This window comes from Abrus precatorius, unplaced genomic scaffold (genome assembly GCF_003935025.1).
Source record: "Abrus precatorius isolate BTA unplaced genomic scaffold, Abrus_2018 Scaffold11, whole genome shotgun sequence".
In the NCBI taxonomy this organism is placed as follows: Eukaryota; Viridiplantae; Streptophyta; class Magnoliopsida; order Fabales; family Fabaceae; genus Abrus; species Abrus precatorius.
The window spans coordinates 25,726,509-25,742,050 of NW_020874303.1; the positions used below are offsets into that span (position 1 = coordinate 25,726,509).

General features: G+C 30.4%; 1 protein-coding gene across 1 annotated transcript; it reads left to right on the plus strand.

Annotated features, from left to right (window-relative positions):
- The first annotated feature begins 1,938 nt into the window (after positions 1 to 1,938).
- Positions 1,939 to 11,316, plus strand: LOC113856496 (kinesin-like protein KIN-12E). Its single transcript, XM_027488327.1, has 22 exons — positions 1,939 to 2,205; positions 2,509 to 2,664; positions 2,829 to 2,912; positions 3,185 to 3,304; positions 3,806 to 3,919; positions 4,184 to 4,276; positions 4,458 to 4,547; positions 4,660 to 4,730; positions 4,851 to 4,925; positions 5,050 to 5,137; positions 5,794 to 5,852; positions 6,051 to 6,114; positions 6,330 to 6,395; positions 6,929 to 7,084; positions 7,160 to 7,264; positions 7,552 to 7,787; positions 8,150 to 8,219; positions 8,304 to 8,369; positions 8,452 to 8,514; positions 8,983 to 9,048; positions 9,155 to 9,234; positions 9,420 to 11,316. The coding sequence occupies exons 1-22, from the start codon at positions 1,939 to 1,941 to the stop codon at positions 11,314 to 11,316; spliced, it is 4,086 nt and encodes a 1,361-aa protein (XP_027344128.1).
- The last annotated feature ends 4,226 nt before the right edge of the window (positions 11,317 to 15,542 follow it).

A 15,542-nucleotide genomic window follows, 5' to 3' on the forward strand; every position in this document is an offset into this window, starting at 1 on the left:
ATTAAAAAAAATTTAAAATCAAACAACTCCCACTCCTTTGCTAATATCCTTTTATAAAATTATGAAAAATTAAATTAAAACTTAACTACCCAACAAACTATCTCGATTATATATATTTTTAAAAGTATTTCATTGTGCAGATATTTTATAAAATGTTGAAGTTAATAATATCTTGCATTTAAAACTTTATTTTATATTAAATATTTCTAAAAATGATAACTTTTAAAACTTTGTAACCACGTTGAGGAGTTATTAAGGAAAAGAAAATGTAGTTATACTGTATTTAACTATGATAAAATTTTTAGTTTAATTTAAAAAGAGTAAGTAATTAAGTGGTAATATAAGTGAGTTAACATGTTTAAACTATTAAATATATATACTTTTAAAATAAAAGTTTAAATATTTTACTTTTACTTAATAAGATTAATTTTCATATATCTATGATTTAATTATTCATAGTATTTGTAAAATTATTTTTTAAAATTTTAAAATTTAATAAAATTTGCTTAAGTAAAAATTATTAAAAAAAAAAAAACTCTCTATGAATATCACTTAAGTGATAATGAATTGGCTTGATCGATGATATTATTTTATTAAATAAAATTTATTGTGTTGTTTAAGTGTTTAATCTAGTCACTATCCTTGTTTTGATTTAATCAAATTATTTATTATTAAGAAAATTAAGATAAATATACGTTGTTTTAAATTTATTTAATTTTACTTATAATATCATAATTCAAAATATAATAATACAAGAAAAGTATGATTATTTAGTTTATTAAATTTGAGAAATAAGTTTGTATGAAATAAAGAAGAAATAAAGAGAAAGTGAATAATACTTCTACAATATTATTCCAGATTATATAATTTTATTTAATTGTTTATCTTTAATATTTTTTGCAAACCTTTAACCTTCAATTTTTAACTACAATCACTAAAATTATCAAACTATATGTTAAAAATACAAAGAAAATTATTTAATTAGCTTTAGAAATAAAAAAAAAATTGAAAGAATAAAATTTAGTTTTATATGAATAAAAATGAAACTTATAATTATACTAAAAAAATTAAAAAAACATATTTTAAATACATAATATTTTAATATTATTATTTTATAAAATCTATTAAAGATTAAAACATAAATATTATAACTTTTAAAACATATTATAAAATATTATATTTTTAATTTATTTATAAGTTGCATAATACATTAATTCACTTTCAACATCACAAAAAAAAATTAAAAATATAATAAAAAAAGGTTTGAGATTAAAAACAGAAGTTGATTTTATTGTGTAATTTTTTTCTCACCATTAATTATGCAACCCTTTTTATTTGCCTTTTACACTTGATATGCACCGATTATTTTGATTTATACCATGCCATATTCTCAAAAACCAAAGTTTCTTCTAAATTATATTTTATGATAAATTAACTTGATAAAAGTTTTTTTTTTTTAACATAGAATGCACCATGTTTCATCACATAGTAGTTTTTTTTTTTTTTTAAGATTGTGTTGTTTTTTAATAAAAAAATTATATAATATAATTACATGTAGTTTGCAAGTGACTAAAAAAACTTTAGCAAAATTTAACATCTAACATATAAATTAGTAGTACTAATTACCAAATTAAATAATCAACAAAAGCATCGGCTCTTGGCTCCATCTTCGAAATTTTGAAACGCCGATCTCAAACGGTCCCAAACTTTGAATTTAAATTCATCTGGACCGTTCAACTTGATCGCTCTCCACCGTCCGATTATATAATATTCTTCTCTCTCCTCCGCTTGCCTTCATTTTTCATCTCTCTTCTCCATTTCCCCATTTCATCTCAAACTCTCTCTCTGTCCTTGTTTGTTCTTACTTCTTTCTGTTCTCACATAAACTCATCAACTCCATTTCCGCAAGTTCTCGATTCAAACCATTTACACTGCACAATGCCGTTCCTATCGGAGGCTGCGAGTGCAATTAAGAGCAGGTTTGGGTTCCACGACCATCCCTCCGAATCGCTTTCGCTGATTCAGAATACTCCAGATCTTCTGAAATCCGCGGCCAAAGACACTCTCGCTCAAAGCTCTGTAGTTCGAAATATACGTGATTGGGAAGATGAAAGTGTAGTTGGACCAAGTAGCACCGCCTTTTCGTCGAGTCAGAGCTTCGAATTCTGCGAGGATCCTTCCTTCTGGAAAGATCACAATGTGCAGGTACAGGTTCACGAGATCTAATATGAAGCTCTGCGATGTTTTGAGAGTAATTTTGGTTTAACAAATTTTCATGTGTTTGCTAATTACGAAATTCATGACAATACTTTTTTTTAATTTGATTGATGAGATTCTATAAACAGAGCGTATTGTTGTATAGCAGGGACTTGTTTGTGAGTAAAATTGCAATGGTTATTGTTTAATAATTTTTTTTAATAAGTTCTCGGCTCTATGTTTCGATACAGGGTAGGATTATAACTTCGTTTAAGTTAATTAAGTTTGAAATGATTTACTTTTGTGAGCTAGGTTATAATTAGAATGCGCCCTCTTAGCAATGCTGAAATATCGGTTCAAGGGTGTGGAAAGTGCGTTAAGCAAGAGAGTTGTCAGACAATTACTTGGTCTGGGCATCCTGAGTCACGGTTTACTTTTGATCTTGTTGCAGACGAGAATGTTAGCCAGGTAAACTTTTGTTAAATAATTTCATTCATATTGTGTTTTCAATAATTTTCTTTTGCTAACAATTATTGTAAAAACTTTGTTGTCGGTGCTGTTGTGTAGTGCCTCTTTTTTTAAAAAAATTTAAAATTTTGAAGCTTGGATTTCACTTCACATGTATATGACAGGAGAAGCTCTTTAAAGTAGCTGGTTTACCAATGGTAGAAAATTGCATGGGAGGCTACAACAGCTGCATGTTTGCTTATGGTCAAGTGAGTCATTGGTTTGCTTCTGTTCTTGTAGTTCCAGTAGTTTGATTAATCCACATGGTATTGTGTGAGGAAGCTTGTTTTGTATTAGAGTCTAACCCTGCATAGTGATGATTGGAAAGTTTTTTGTATCTGATATTCTATCTTTTTATCTTTTCTTGTTCTTCTCTTTTAATATGAGAAAATACGTCTGCGATCTGCTGTGGATTATTTATTTTTACCCTACTATCTTCGAATAATTTAGCATCACTGAAAATGATTGTTTTGCCCCGTAGACTGGAAGTGGGAAGACACACACCATGCTTGGAGATATTGAGGGGGGAACTAGAAGACACAGTGTCAACTGTGGAATGACACCAAGAATTTTTGAGCACTTATTTTCTAGAATTCAGAAGGTAAAATTTGTTATGGGATTAGACTCTTGGTCATTGTTTATGAAACCATGTATCATAGATTAAATTTTTGTGCATCACTTGCATATTAAAAGAATATCATGTGATATGTTATCTATTATTACAATATTGAAACCAAAGTTTTTCTACTTACATTTTCTTAATTTTATGTATTGAGTATTGACTATTGTATCTTTTATTTTTATGAAGCAACATCACCATGTTTATTAAGTCACTGCTTGTCTTGAATCAGTTTTCCTGCAAGGGGTGTGCCTCAGGATTCCTCTAATGTTATATTTTAAAATTTTCAATTTTTTATCTTACCAGTTCTATAATACTTAAGGTTTTGACTTCTTTATGTTTAAATTGAATTGGTCAAGTACAACATTATGATGGTCAATGATAGCTTAATGTAAATTTACGTTGCAGTATAATTATTCGCTGTATTTATATTTGCAAAAATCTAATTTTCATCTTTAATTTGTAATTGCTCTGATACACCAGGAAAAAGAGGCTCGCAGAGATGAAAAGTTAAAGTTTACATGCAAATGTTCTTTCTTGGAGATATATAATGAACAGATACTTGATCTTCTCGATCCATCATCTAACAATCTGCAGGTAAGGCGAACTATTACTCCATTGAATATTTTTGAAATTCCTTCAAATATAAAGTCATGCTACTTCTTTGTAAGATATCTTTTCTCTTTCCACTTGTTCCTGAAAGTTCTAATCTTGCAAAATTGATTTCCATGTCTTTGGGATTGGGAGTTCATCTTCTGAAACTAAAATAATATATCAAAATTGTATGAACTGCAACTTCTCCGTTTGTAAAAGGTTTTTAAATAACACATCTATTGTATTTTTTAATAATTCACGTGGCAGATAAGAGAAGACAGTAAGAAAGGAGTTTATGTGGAAAATATTAAGGAAGTAGAAGTTACAAATGGTCGAGAAGTCATTCAACTACTTATTCAGGTATGTAATGATTTCATCTTTGCTCTTGATTTTTGTTTTTCAACATTAAATGTATTGACATACACATATATTGAGCTTGTAGTTGAAACTATCTACTAATTTATTTCTTTTTTTGGCATTTGCAATTCCAAATTGAGAGAAAACATGGGCTATACTGATTGAAAATAATGATGTTACTTAGGGTGCTGCGAACAGGAAGGTAGCTGCTACTAACATGAATCGTGCTAGCAGTCGTTCTCATAGTGTATTTACTTGCATCATTGAGAGTCAGGTGAGTAATATTGATGTGTTTTCCTCCTATTTCGTGCAAAAAAAATGTACTCTTTTTATTATGTTTTCCATAGTATATTATGATACAAATTTGTTTACCTATTTGTCTTTAGTGGGAATCTCAAGGAGTGACTCACTTTCGATTTGCTCGACTTAATCTTGTTGATTTGGCTGGGTCTGAGAGGTAATTGGTTCCCAAGAGTTCACGTTTCTATTTTTATGGTTTAGATGAGCAAAGAAGTCAAAAGTATTCTACCTTGTTAGCGCTCTTATAGATGATATTATATATTCATTTTGATGATAGGCAGAAAAGTTCTGGTGCTGAAGGGGAACGCCTCAAGGAAGCTACGAATATCAACAAATCTCTTTCCACATTGGGGTTGGTTATCCTCATTGACAATAGTGAATTACTGAATTAATATACAACAGTTTCTACTCTTTGTTTTAGTTATGGTGTTATCCTAAAAAATTTAACCTTATAGGTGGTGATATTATACTTGCAGGCTTGTGATTATGAACCTAGTTAGTATTTCTAATGGGAAGTCGCTCCATGTTCCTTATCGGGATTCAAAGCTAACATTTCTACTTCAGGTTGGTGATGAAATTTTCTAATTTCATGTTGCTTAGGTGGTCAACCACAGTTCCCAATTAGATTTCAGTGTCTGCACATTTGTGGCAACAGATGTCAGTGTTATGAAAAGTAATGCTTGTCATGCAAAACTGTTCTGTTTGAGGATATGGATAGGTTTAGAACTGCAAAAGTTGTTATCCAATAAATAATAACCGGTTATGAAGTAATTATCACAATTAATTATTTAAGAGACTTTGGATTTTGCAATTATCAACTTTATTTGGCCATAAAATAAATTTACATTAGAGAAACTTATGATTTATAGAAAAAGGAGCTCTAGATTAAGCTATACGCATTAATGCTTGGTTGTTATTTTTTCTACCTGAGCATTTCTTGTGGAAGTGTGGAACTGGATATTGCGCTTGAACTATTATAGGGTTGAAGCACCTGAAATACAGATCTTCAATATACTTTAAATGTATAATTTCTAATAGTCACAATTTTATAAGTCAGTTTGTGTATTTTGAAACATCTAGCAAGTGTTTCACCCAAAAATTAAATATTTATATGTATGAATGTTAGGGAGAAATTCATTGATTTGTCTGAGTTCTCTTTACAATTAAGGATATGCTAATTATTGATGAAATCTGATGAGTATTCTTTCTCTTCTTTTCAGGATTCCCTTGGAGGGAATTCAAAAACGATCATAATTGCAAATATAAGCCCCTCCATTTGGTCAGTGAACTTCCTTGCATGAGGACATGATTTCCTCTATGTTCTAAATATCATATTTTCAAATATAAGTTATAAGCCCCTCACTGTTGCTTGACAAATTTTGCTGTAGCTTCTATTATGTGTCATTACCCTTAAGTTTATTTGCTATTTACGGTTAATTGCTTTTATATTTGAGTGACATTTGGTTAACTTTTGCAGTTGCTCGCTTGAGACATTAAGCACGTTGAAGTTCGCACAACGTGCCAAATTTATCAAGAACAATGTATCTTTCCTACTTTTCATGCTTATTTATTGATGTACATCCATTTTCTGCCAACAATAAATGACTAGCATTTAATTATCACACAACAGTAGTAGAAGCTTTTGTAGAACAATCTTAACATATTGATCTTACTCATGATGACTTATTACATGAGGGTGATCTGTGCAAGACAGTTCTAATTATTGATAATTAAATAATTGTCTATTTTTCTCCAGGCTATTGTAAATGAGGATGCATCTGGAGATGTCATTGCCATGAGACTTCAAATTCAACAACTTAAGGTACTATAATTTTGATTTATCCTTAATTCTCTCATGTTCTGAGTTCTGTCATTGTGTAGAAAATGTTTTGTGACTATTAGGATCCAATTGCAAGTACGAGACGAGTCTCACGTTGTATGTATGAGATTTTGGTGTGAGGTTAAGGCCTTGGGCTCCTCCAACTACAATAGCTAGCTTTTGCAATGTAGTCATTTCAAAGTTCTTATTAGTTGCCCATTTTCTTTATATTTTCTAGAGCGGGTACTGGTTAATTAATTTAGTTCTATGAGTGGCCCGTCATTTTATGACTCAGTTAATGCCTTTATAGATGATTATTGAATAACTTATCGGAGAAGTATAACAATGAGCAAGAGCTTCGTTTCATTTTTCATCTACAATTTAAGGGGAAGTGGAACAGCTTTCAACAAATTGTATTTTTGCCATGTTGATTTACAATTTTATTTTATTTTTATGTAATGGGTGCAGTCGAATGGATATCTACTATACTACTAAATTGGCTGATTTGTGATGCTTTTTCTATATTTTGGTTTCAGAAAGAAGTATCCCGTTTACGGGGTCTGGTTGGTGGAGGAGAAATTCAGGACAATGACACTTCAGTAATCAGCTTTCCAGGTTCTCCGGGATCTTTCAGGTGGGAGGGCGCTCAAGGATCATTCAGTCCATTAACCTCTGTTAAAAAGATATCTCAGGTAGATATTTGTGTACGAGAAATCATCCACTTTCCATAACTGTGATTACTGATAAGCATATTTCTACTTTTGCAGAAAAAAGATTATGATGTTGCCCTTGTTGGAGCCTTTAGAAGAGAAAAGGACAAAGAGATGGAACTGCGGGCACTAAGAGATGAAATTCAAGCAGCCATGAAGCTGGTATCTTTGAAAATCAACATATATATATGATTTGTTATATTAGTTTTGAATGATTGATTAACGAGGAAGAGAATACATAAAATTTTGGCCTAAGTAGAAATTTATAAGAAATTGATATCAATTTATGTTGGATTCATGTCATTATAGAGCTCCATTCTAGAATTTTATATAGTTCTTTAGTATCTTCACCTTTCAATTTATAGTGATTTTCTTTTGTTGATGTATCCATAATGACGTTCTTGATATTTTTGTGATGTATTAAATGGCTGCAATATGGGACGAACCAGGTTAAACAAAGAGAAGATGAGATACAAAGTTTGAAGATGAGACTAGGTTTTCGAGAAGCTAGAATAAAAAGGTTAGAAATAGTTGCTTCTGGGAAGATTTCAGGTGAGACACACTTACAGAATGAAAAAGAGGAGCATTTGAAGGAAATTGAGGTCCTGCGGGCCCAGGTGGATCGGAATAAAGATGTAACTAGATTTGCTATGGAAAATTTGCAGCTAAAAGAAGAAATTAGAAGGCATGTTTTAATTGATACCGCATCAATCTTTTTTTTTTGTCTCTTGTGCAAACCGAAGTTCTATTTCCCTTTGATTTCATGACTGAAATAAAGGTTGGGAAGTGACTTAGTTACTGTATGGCCAAATGAATGTTCAAGTGTATAATTTCTACAAATTGCCTATTATTTATCCACTAATATGTAAATTATGTAATTTGATTGAAGCAAAAATACAGCTTTCTGGTATTGTGAAGAGAAAAAGGTCAAACAACTAGTCCATGTTTGCCAACAAATTAATGCTAGCTAGATTACTTGACTTTTCTGTTTAATCTATATGGTTTCTATAATGTCAGGCTGCTAATGTTTATGTGTCTTCAAAACAGGTTGAAGTCATTTTGTGAGGAAGGTGAACGAGAAATGATGAGTGAACAGATCATGGTATTGCAAAACAAGGTACGGAGGGATGTCTTTGCACTTAATAAAATTTTCAGTCAATCTCCTTTATGTTGATTGTATTTTCTCCACTTTCATGTGCAGTTGTTAGAGGCACTAGATTGGAAATTTATGCATGAACCAGATCTGGTAAGGGTTCAGTTTTTCACAGTTTTACTGTAATATTTTGTTCTTGTATCAAAAAGGCATTGCAAACTTATGCATTGACCTCATTTTCTATTTTGAATGTCAGAAAACAAATTCTGATTCAGCCAACGAAGATGTACCTAATGATGGTAATCTCATTTCCAAACAGGTAAGAGTGATGGAGTTTCCTGCATTCATTTTCATATTTGAACCAATGAATGCTGTGATAAGTTACTTCAACATAATGTAAGCTAGAAACAGGTGCTCCACTGGAGAATACAGAATGCAGTTTTGACTTCACATTCTTTGTTTTTGTCTTCGTGTTCTTCATTTACCACTTTTATACCATGCTTATTAGAAATGATCAGGGTGAAGGTCGATCTTGGACCATGAGAAAAATCTGGATCATCTTTTTTATTTAATTTTCTAGGTGCTCGAGTCATTATTGTCATAATATCAACCATTAAATAAGGAACCCTAGTAATTGTTTAGATATTTGATAACTAAAAAGATAAAATGTCTGTCTGTTTAATTATCTTACTTTTGTTCTTGTTTGCAATTCTTTGTGCTTGCATTTTTTATCTTTTGCGTATATAACTGTTTTAGATATTTAATTCTTATTAATACTTCTCTTTAGGAGCCAAGTCCCAAATCACGTTGGCAGTCTTCTCTTAGGGAAGAAAATGAGTTTCTCCGGATTCAGGTTTAGATCATTCTAGTTTGACTCTTTTTTTAACTTTATTCAATTTTGCAAGTCCAAATGTCTGTCACATTCTCTACGATTTGATATAATATTTTATCTATGACAGGCTATACAAAACCAGGCAGAAATGGACACAATTCGCAAGAAGCTAGAGGTTTGTCTCGGAGAGAAAGAAAAATTGGAAAGGTGTTGTTTGCTCTCTATCTGTTTTATTTTTCACATATATAAGTATGCGCTTGATTTGGAATTAGTTTTTGCCTGAAAGTTATTCTTGGTACATGTAAGTATTTCTGCATAAGTATGTATTTCTCTAAATTGTTCAGCACGATTAAACAGTGCTTAAAATTCATCCACTAAATATTATCTTGCAGGCATGTTGATGATTTGGCAACAAAATTAGAACAAGAGAAATCTCAAACTAGCGAAGGACAGAAGCAAATTGATCTTCCATCAACAGCTGATATGCCTGTCATTAATAGCAATGACCAACTGGAGTTGAAAGCAATGGTTGATGCTATTGCTGCTGCCAGTCAAAGAGAAGCGGAGGCTCACGAGACAGCAATAATGCTGTCAAAGGAGAACGATGAACTCAAAATGAAGCTTAAAGCTTTGATTGAGGATAATAGTAAACTGATTGAATTGTATGAACAAGCTGCTGCTGAGAGTAAAGGAGACTGTACTGAAGAAATTAGTTCCAAAGTTGACAATGGTTGCTATCTTCCTGAAGCAAGAGAAGAGGAGACTGAGTTGAAAAGAGTGGTTGAGAATCTCCAGCATCAGCTGATGGAAATGAATGAAGAAAATGAAAAGCTGATGAGTTTGTATGAAAGAGCCATGCAGGAGAGGGATGATCTTAAAAGAACTCTTTCATGTCAAGAACATGAAAGAGTTGGAACCAAAGGAGATATGGACTGCCCGGAAAAGCTTGTTGAAGTTGATGGAGGGGAAAGAGATTCCAGAGTAGACACTGTTTCCGAGGAAGAGCAGGGTAGAGGTGAAAGCAAATACGTTAACGAAACTACTATATCTGGGTCTGATTTATGCCTCAATTATGATGGAGATGAAGACGACAAGCTTTTAAAGGAGAACAATGGGGGTGATGTACCGTTCAACTCTGAGATGGACATTGAGGTATCGGATGTCAGCGAAGCAAACTTATCAAAGGAATTAAATTGTGCTACAAAGAATCTTGAAAGAGTTGATGAACATATTTCGGATGCTGTTAGAACTATAGCTTCACTTGGTTGTGCTGAAAAAGCAATGGTCCAGGTTGATAAGCTCTCTAGAGAAATTGAGTTGATAGAACATGATATTCAGGTGAAACGTCAGCAGTTTGAATCCTTGAAACTTCTGCTTTCTGAAGCACGGGAAAGAAGAACAATAGTTGATAGGAAATTCTCTGCGCTAAAATATTCATTATCAAGCTTCCCGTCAACGTTTTCTTACTTTGAGCAACGGGAAGCAAGGGCAAGAGCATTGGTGAATGACTTAACATCTATTCTTGACAAAAAGAAAGAGGAATTGGCTGCTCTTCAAGCTTCCAAACAGGGACTGGAGAATGCTCAAAAGAAGAACCAAGAATCCGAAGCTGAATTAGTTGCAAATATTGCATGCATCAAATCGAAACTGGAGGAAGAGAATCGAAAGCGTGAAGGTGAAAAGGTTCTATTTGCGATTGATAACACAGAGAGTATAGATTCCTCACTGAAAAATTGGCATCTAAGTGGTAAAGCCACCGAATTACTTAAATTAGAGGAAGAGAAAACAAAACTACAAGCAGAGATGAAGCTTTCTCAAGAAAAACTCGGGGTAATAAGAAAGGAACTGGGAAATCTAAACAAGAAGGTGATAAATGTAGAGAGCCAGATACAAGCTGTTGAACTGAAAATACAGCAATGTTTGAAGAACACAGAGGAGAAGGAGCTTGCACTTCAACGCGTGATGAAAGAGAAAGAGATGCTCTTAGAATTTAAAGATAATGGTATGTTTGAAATAGAGCATATGATCATTGAACTCCAGCGAAATGTGTTTGACTATGACCTAAAGGAGGCTGAAATAAAGATTCTAGGAGAAGAATTGCAAATAGATTTGGTAAGAGCCGAAGAGTTACAGACAGCTAGGATCATTGCTGCCAACAACAAAAACAATTTCCTCTCTTCCACTTCTTATTCAGGGATGTTTGAGAAGTTAGAGGAGGAGATGCAAAATCTGCGGACATCTATTCTGGAAACAAAATTGTTGCTAGAAGGCATTTCCCGTGCCACCTAAACTATTGCTTTCTGTAACCAAATCTCTACTTGTTAATTATAGCATGTTTTGTTTGATTTCCATTTTGGTTCTGATCCATGACCAGATTAACATTTTTCTCTAACATTTTTTAGGAAGAAAGAAAATATCACAACTTTTTCCAATATCATCTCCCCCTTGTACTGATTTTCCCTCATTGTCCAAGTTGCAATAGATCGTTGTATGCTACCCCTAAAAGTCATTGTGGACCAGGGATTTAAAGTCTATGTTACGGACTTATCCCTCTCCTGCTTGTTCGCTTGTAGCAGATCGTCCTATTAGGCTTTTTTGAAATAATGGGATGAGGCATTTTAATTGGTGATCGTGTAAGTAATCCAGCTACTTACACGATCTGGATTAGGTATCAGGCATTGGTTGAACGTGATTTTTAGTAAAATGATCAATGAATTTATGATCTCGATTTCTCTTGTTTATTTTTATTATAACGTTGTTGCTTGATCTTTGGTTCTAAGAATTTTAGGATGTCTTTGCTACGATGTATTTCTCGTTATGTATCAAATTTAGGATACTCTTCATTAATGAAAAAATTATAGAAATTTTGGTTCAAAAGAAGGGAAAAGAGATTTTAATGGAAGGAAAAGGAAGAAAAAAAATAAAATTTAATAAAAAGAAATAAGTGTTTAAATTCAATCCAAATTGTTTAGAAATTGTTAAATCAATTAAAAAAATTATCTAAATGTCAATAAAATAAATAAATTGATAAAATCGTGTTTTATTTGTATTATTTTTTTATTTTCATTTCTAAAATCAAAACCCCGCGTTGTGTATAGTATTATTATGTTTACCTTATTTTATCCTCGAATAAAATCAAGTAACCATGGCTTGAAGGTAACGAAAGTGGTCACAAGAACCAATGGCCATCGATTTACTGTTAAATGTTAAAGATGCTTAAAGCCTTTAAATTTTTAAAAATGTTAACCTTACTTCATTTTAAAAAAGAAATTATATTAAACGAAGCTAACCTTAATTCATCATTGAATAGAAGAAACTAATAATATTACATTTTTATTGAAAAAAATTATCATGCTTTTGTAATTTTAATATAATAAAATTATTTTTTAATGAAAATTTTATTTTAGATATTTAAATTTAATCCTAATATTAAAAAAGTCTTAAAACTTTTTAGGCGTTAAAAGATTAAAATATCATTATCACCTATCATATGCAAACTTAAGTTATATTCAATTACTTTTACATATTTAAGTTGTGTAAAAAACAAATTAGTCATTAAAATGTTAGTTAGACAAAAAAAAAATCGAAAATTTTGTGCTATTTAAAATTTGATGTATTAATGTAATATTTTAGCTAGCATTTTGAAATAAAAGTACATACATAAAAATTACAAAATCAAATCATCTAATTCAATCTGACATGCATTTAATTAGATTGAATTGGTCCATTAATTTAATATTGTATTGAATTGAGTTCAATTAAATGATTTTTATCCAAAAATAATATTCAAATCAAACTGGAATATCCCTTCATTTTTCCTATTTTTGGTGGGGAGGGAATAATAAAGTAGAAGATATTTATCCTTTTTTACTTTCACTTCCTTTTGCTTCCAAATCTTCCAACTCAAAATGGAAGTGATTAAAATTTATTTATTCTCTTCTGAATGTTTGAACCAAATGTCATATTAAAATAATAGACGGTGTCTCAATTCAATATAAACTTTAAAAGATTGGCAGAGAAGACTAAAATAGGACATGTGATCTAATAATTGCACATTCAAATAAATTACTTATAATTTTTTAGTTCTTAAAAATGTAGCTATAAACTTAAAATGATATCTTATATACTTCACAGTTATAATTATTTAAATATTAAATTATATTTACGTTTTTTTAAAACAGGTCACTTATCTCTACTATCTATTATATATATATAATATAATATAATATTAACAGCTATGATTATTTTATATAAAAAATTGTATAAAATACTCTCTTAATTTTTAAAGTATTGTAAAAATTATTTAATTTTTTCTTCGCTTTATAGAGACATTTTTAAGAAAAATAACATTGCTCTATGATATTTAATATTGTACCTTTTAAAAGATGCATTCAACGAATTTATAAATTTTTCTCCTATTCTTATCAGTAATTAATTGACAACAAATGAAATAATGTTGACAAACTATTTGTTAGCAATCATTTCATGAATGAGGTGAGAGTAAAGATTCTACTACCTCATCTGTAAATATACTTTCATAAATTTGTTAAACTTATCTTTTTATTCAATATAATATATTATATGTTACTTCTTTTACTTTGTAATAAATAATATTTTATTCTTTTATATTGAATAATTTTAGTTAATTTATCCATAACGATAATTTTTAGAAAATATGCATATAATTTACATAATAACTATTAATGGGTATTGATTTAATAATAAGACATTTCCTGAGCAACGGAATCTACAAATTATATTGCTATAAGCATTTTCCCCCTACTGAATGCAAGGTAATGTTTAGTAGTGACAGCTGGGAAAAGTTGCAATTACTAAATTTATGAGCAACATTGTTTTATAAAATGATTTATAAATTTTGAAATTACAAACATACAAGTGAAAAATTATAAATCATTCTATATAATTTATTTTAACTTTTCACAGCAAGGTTTTCAAATTCAGATTATTTCGCATCGGCTCGGAAAATCAGCTGGGAAGTCTTGTTTTGCTGATCAGTTGTGTAAAAAAAAATCAAACTCGACTCTGTTTTGGGTAGTTTTCGAACATGCTGGTGGCCCTTTGTCTGTTGCTGAGGTGACATATTTTGTATTCATATACTACCATCTTCGCTTATCAAATTGAATAATTCAAAAGCATTAAAATTTATTTATACACATAACTTTTTGTTATATAACTATATAATATTATAATTATTAAGTAATAGATGATTATTTCAACTTAATCTATAATTTCAAATTTTTAGTTTCACTAAACAAAATTTAGTGCTAGTTAACTATTAAAGAATTACTTTTAATAAAAAATAAATGTGTTTTTTTAAAAAATAATGTTATAACTAAGTTCGTTTTATTTTCTACACACCATCTCACAGATAAGGTGATGTGCTTCTGCACTAAGCATCAAATATCAGTTCCAATGCTTAGTTTGGAACCCCTAAAGGCACACTACCATGTATATATGATAGATTGCTAGCTATTCGTGTGAAATTTTAAACTAAAAATCTTTATAAAAAAGACACTTAAAGTAAGATAATGAAGATTTTGTAATAAACCAACACTAATAAATAATGAGTTTCTTTTGGCGTCATTTTAAGGCTATAGTGTGTTTGATTTCTCATTCAAACGAATTCTTAGACATCTAAACAGAAAAATGCTAGTTATTTTTGTACAAACGTACATCAGATTAAGTCTCTATACGCACAGTTGTTTCGAATCCCTCTCTGTCTTTAAAATGTGAAGCTCGTACACACAAATTTGGTTTATGCTTAACTGTATTCATTTTAACCAACAATGTAAACTCTCACTCGCTAATGCTTTATCCGCTGAGAAATCAAATATATTTTCATATTTCACTAAGCTTGTGTCACCCTTTAGACTCACTACTAACTCAATACAGATGAGCAGAGAAAAGGAAAATGTTTTGTATATCACTTAAAGTGACACTTGTATATTTTTAATGTATTTTAAAAAATGTATACGTAAAAATAAATGAAAGATAGAAAAAAATTACAGAATTATATACGGTATTAGTTTTAGTGATTTAAATAAACAAACTGAATGGGAAATATGAAAATGATTATATGAATTTCTTAAAGCAAGTTAATTTTACAAATAACTTCTCTAAGTATAGTAAGTTTTGCATAAATGTTTTTTCTAGGTCATATATATGAGTTCATGATTGGACAATGTTAAGAATTGCAATGGCTGTGATTAATCGTATGGAAGGGAATAGTGATTGGAAAAAAAATCGTTTCCATGAAAGTATAGATATCATTTTGCATATGCGAAGGGGTGGAAGACGACAAAAGCAAATAAAAAACGTTGGCATTTTTAAGAACAATAGTAAGTTCCCCCATTGGAATACCCGAAAGATCACTTTTAATTAGTCAATTACACTTCATTTGGCAACGAAATCAATATATAAAAATTGTTTTAATTTAAAAACTTAAATGGTTTTTCTTTGGAAAGTAACAATAAATAGTAATAACAATTAACAGC